Here is a 4,150-nt window from a genome sequence, read left to right as displayed (position 1 = left end):
GAGATTTAACTCAATTGGTTGTACAAAATGCTTTAGTGTTTTAAACTTCTTCGTACCCTGTTCAACTCTTACGAATAAGAAAAAAAAAATCACACAACAACCACTTTGCAAGTTTCATGCAAAAAACATAACTAAAATCTGGTATCCACCATTGAATTAACTAATTGAGTAGGACCTGTAAAAAATTAGGTAATTGGGTACATGTAGTCAAGATAATCACAACTACTATAGTAATCTCCACAAGAATTAAGATAGATGATTTATGGAACAAAAAAGGCATCTTAACCACCTCTTACTAAAGATCCTTATCATTGTATCCAGATTCTCTCAAATTAACAAATTTTCAATCATTAGATTAAATTAGAGGCTAAGCTTTGATCATGTGTTCAATTTAATATATTTTTAAAACAACAATATTGTTTCTATATAGTTTTTTTCACTCCAAAATGTTTCTGATTCTTGATCTTTCTCATGTAATCATTCTTCGTAAACGTGTTTCATTGGAGAACAGACGCACATGACAACAAAGAACCTTTAAGAACCACTAAAATTCAATTTTTCACGATGGAGTGGCTCTAAACACTACCTCCACCCTCTCATTTCTCTCCCTCCGCACTCTCCTTCCTCGTCCATCGGCTCCACATGCAACCCACCATCGCGGATGCTTTCATCTTCGCCGTTGAGCTCTAGACTCAGTGCTCCGAGTTGGATCACTCACTCAACGAGTTGACTCAACAACTTAAAGTGGGTCTCATCACATACAGTCTCCTTCTTTGACAAAATTCATGACCTCTTTGGTGATGTTACTAAGAGGTTGATTGCTCTCTCCTTCACCGTTTCAGTGAAAAGAATTGTCAAGATTCTTCCAATGTTGTCGTGGATAGAACCAAAGACATTTTACTGTTTTAAAAAACAAAAAAAATTAAATTGAAAACATGGTCAAATCTCAACACTCAATTTAATCTGATAGTTAAAAATTTATTAATTGAAAATTCTCCAATTATTTTTAATCGAAGATGATTGGGATCCTCCTTATCATCATGGTCGGATTTACTTTTAAGCTAACAAACATTTTAAGGCATCGTCACCTTCTAACTCTCACCGATCGATTTAAGGTTAGAACTTAGAACCGTTCTAGTCTAAGCATGGTCTTTGGAAGATTTGCATAAATAGCTATATATATACGCGTTTGAATTCGTAGGTATGCTTATATTATTATAAATACATCACAATGTCTAGAAATCTAGAATTAGAAAAGTCTCACAAGGCAGAAATTAATTAAAACACGACGTTTGTCAATCAAAATGGTCCTCCACTTCGTCTACTATGCAATTTCCTCCCGTGATAGAAAATCAAGACCGTGTTTAAATTGATGGAAAGGAATGGAATAAGACAGAATGGAATTGAATAATAGCAAGTTTCATTATTTAGATTGTTTAACATGGGTTAGGACGGGACATGATATACATGGATTATTTCATCCAATATTATATCCTCTTTACTTCGTCTTTGATTAGGGAGTACGAACCACATTTGTTTTTTCATTTAATCTTAAAAATTTACAACTAATAGGAAAGGAGTAATGCTACATCCTTGTACTACATCTTCTTACAATTTTTCCGACTCCTTAATACCTTAAAAATATAAAACACATTTAATATTTACTACCCAAGAAAATAAGAGGATCAATAGGAAGATGAAGTAGGAAGACTTAGAATCATTCAATAAGAAAGTAACTTCTACTCCATTTTATCCGCTTTTATTCTATTTTCCGTTAAATATGCACTCATAACCAAAAATGTGGTATCGACCATTAAAATAACAAACTGAATAAGACCAGTTAATGAAGCTAACAGACTAATGACTGGCTACACATAGTTATAACATAATAACAACCGCCATAACCAACCCCAGTAGGAAAACATAATTCAGAGACCAACAATTTCAAGGAACATACATGTAATGTAACTGAACAAATGAGAACACAACCAACAAACATTGTGAAAATGGCAAGAATGCATTACCATCCTTACAAAATAAAGGATCATTGAAAGCTGGTACTGGAGATATCATCAATGTTTGCCCACCTTCTGAAGGCACATGGCATCAAATTCCTACCAGCCAAAAATCCAAACTTGTTCCTCAACATAGACAATCTGTTGTTGTTGTTGTTGCTGCTGCTGCTGCTATTACTGCTTGAAAGAGCATCATCAACCAAGGACACTTGTGTCGTGTCGATCGGAGGAAACGCTGTGCTACTTTCCTGAGGCCCAACATCACTACCACTTCCATCCAAAGCCTCAACTTCAGTACTGAAATCAATACTAAGCACGAGAGGACTCCTCTTCTCACGCAGCCACTCCACAACTTCACCGTTAACCCTTCTGCACTTCCTCACCTTGAGCTTAACCAAATTAGGACACCCCGAAGCGAAAGCCGCAATCCCAGCATTCGACACGGGGCACCCCTTAATGCAAAGCTTCCTAAGCGCCCCACACTTTGCCACAATGCCCTCAATCTCTGCATCCCCAACCGTACAAATCCCACAAAGTGCAAACCTCTCCAAACCCTGACAACTAGAAACAATCGCAGTCAAACTCAAAGAGGTAGGAAACATAGCAATCAGCACAAGCTCCTGCAAGTTAGGACAGTGTTTGGCCACAGCCATCAAGCCAGAATCCCCAATCCTGTTAGTCCTCCACCCATCGATGTGAAGCTTCTTCATCATCTTGCACCTCTCCGCAACTTGGCAGAGTCCCACATCGGAACACTCGGGTGCTTTCACAAGGTGCAAAGACTCCAACTTTAAACACTTGGAAACCCCCAAAAGTCCCACATCGCTAACCTGAACCTTCTCTAAATGAATCTCAACCAACCCGGAATTCAACTTTCCAACACTTTCCAGAGTCACATCCCAATCCCCTGAACACCGAATCAACTTGAGCGTTTCAAGCTTCTTCGAGTTAATTATTAACGGCGCGAAACTGTGGCCGTTAACGAGCTCCTTGAGGCAAATCGATTTCAACGAAGAAGAGGAAGTAACGGAAAGAGGCACCGATTCCGCGCCGTCACCGTTACCGTTTTCAACCCCTCGAAGCCTCTTGATGGAAACCTCTTCGAGAACGGTGGAGTTGTTAACGAAAGCGTAAACGCCCTTTGCGCCGAACGCGCACGAGCCGCACGAGAGCTTCTTCAGATTCGTGCAGTTTTTCGCGACGCCGGCCATTCCGAGCTCCGTGACTTCCCTGCACCCGCGCAGCTTCAGCCGCACCAGATTCCTGCACCGCAGCGAGATCAAGACCAAAGCGTCGTCGTTTACGCTCGCGGACTTGCGGTCGCACCGCAGGGCAAGCTTCGTGACCGAGTCAAACCGCGAGAAGAGCGACGGAACGAAGTCAACCAGGCTCGCCTTCGCGTTCAGGGAGAGGCGCTGTCGGTTTTCGCCGTCGACGCGCAGCCACCGCCGGCACACGGCGGAGCAAGTTTTCCGATCGACGGAGCTTAAAAACTGGAAAATTCCGGCGAGGCACTCGTCGGGAATGTCGGCGGTGTAGTCGCGGCCGCCGACGATGGATTCGTCGGAGAAATCAGCGTGGCCGGTGTTAAAAATTTCCCGGCGACTCAGGTCCGGCGACGAAACCGGCGTGGACGGTGCTTGTCCCATTGGGGAAGAAGAAAAAAATAAAGATAATGTTAAACGCAGCGTTTTTGTGAGGTATGTGTTTATCTTAGCGCATGGGACACTGGAGTTAGAGAGGCATCATATAGTACATAGGTTTTTTTTCAATGTTTTCACCCGTCAAAGGGTGAAGCGCGTGTCGTCTCCGCAAGATGGACGAGGGGGGTTATTAACGTGTGGTTTGGTGCACCGTATTCTAATATGATTTCTAGCGTGAGATGTTGGGCGTTCAATTGGGACCGTTTGATTGGACTGCGTAAGGAACCAAAAAAATGTAGGTTAGATGTTGTTGTTTGGGTTTGGCCTTGTCGATGGAGAAATTGGGGAGTGGGAGTGGGACTACTTTTGGTGGGGACCACTTGGTTCGGTGTTCGAATCTCTTGTCTTGTTAACAATGATTGTGGCTTGTTCCAAGAACCACGTTGCTACGACTTTAACATGGGGTGACAATGAAAGTGGGAAATTTGACTT

At 42.0% G+C, this 4,150-nt stretch overlaps 1 protein-coding gene across 1 annotated transcript; it reads right to left on the bottom strand.

Annotated features, from left to right (window-relative positions):
- Positions 1–1,725: 1,725 nt before the first annotated feature.
- Positions 1,726–3,763, bottom strand: LOC114393613 (F-box protein SKIP2-like). Its single transcript, XM_028354968.1, has one exon. The coding sequence runs from the start codon at positions 3,662–3,664 to the stop codon at positions 2,045–2,047; it is 1,620 nt and encodes a 539-aa protein (XP_028210769.1). The 5' UTR covers positions 3,665–3,763; the 3' UTR covers positions 1,726–2,044.
- Between the last annotated feature and the right edge of the window lie 387 nt (positions 3,764–4,150).

The sequence above is a fragment of the Glycine soja genome, chromosome 17 (assembly GCF_004193775.1).
Source record: "Glycine soja cultivar W05 chromosome 17, ASM419377v2, whole genome shotgun sequence".
NCBI classification, from domain to species: Eukaryota; Viridiplantae; Streptophyta; class Magnoliopsida; order Fabales; family Fabaceae; genus Glycine; species Glycine soja.
This window is presented reverse-complemented; position numbering and strand designations above follow the sequence as displayed.

Coding starts and splice junctions, on each gene's coding strand:
- LOC114393613 (XM_028354968.1), bottom strand. CDS start 3,664: ATGGGACAAGCACCGTCCACGCCGGTTTCGTCGCCGGACCTGAGTCGC.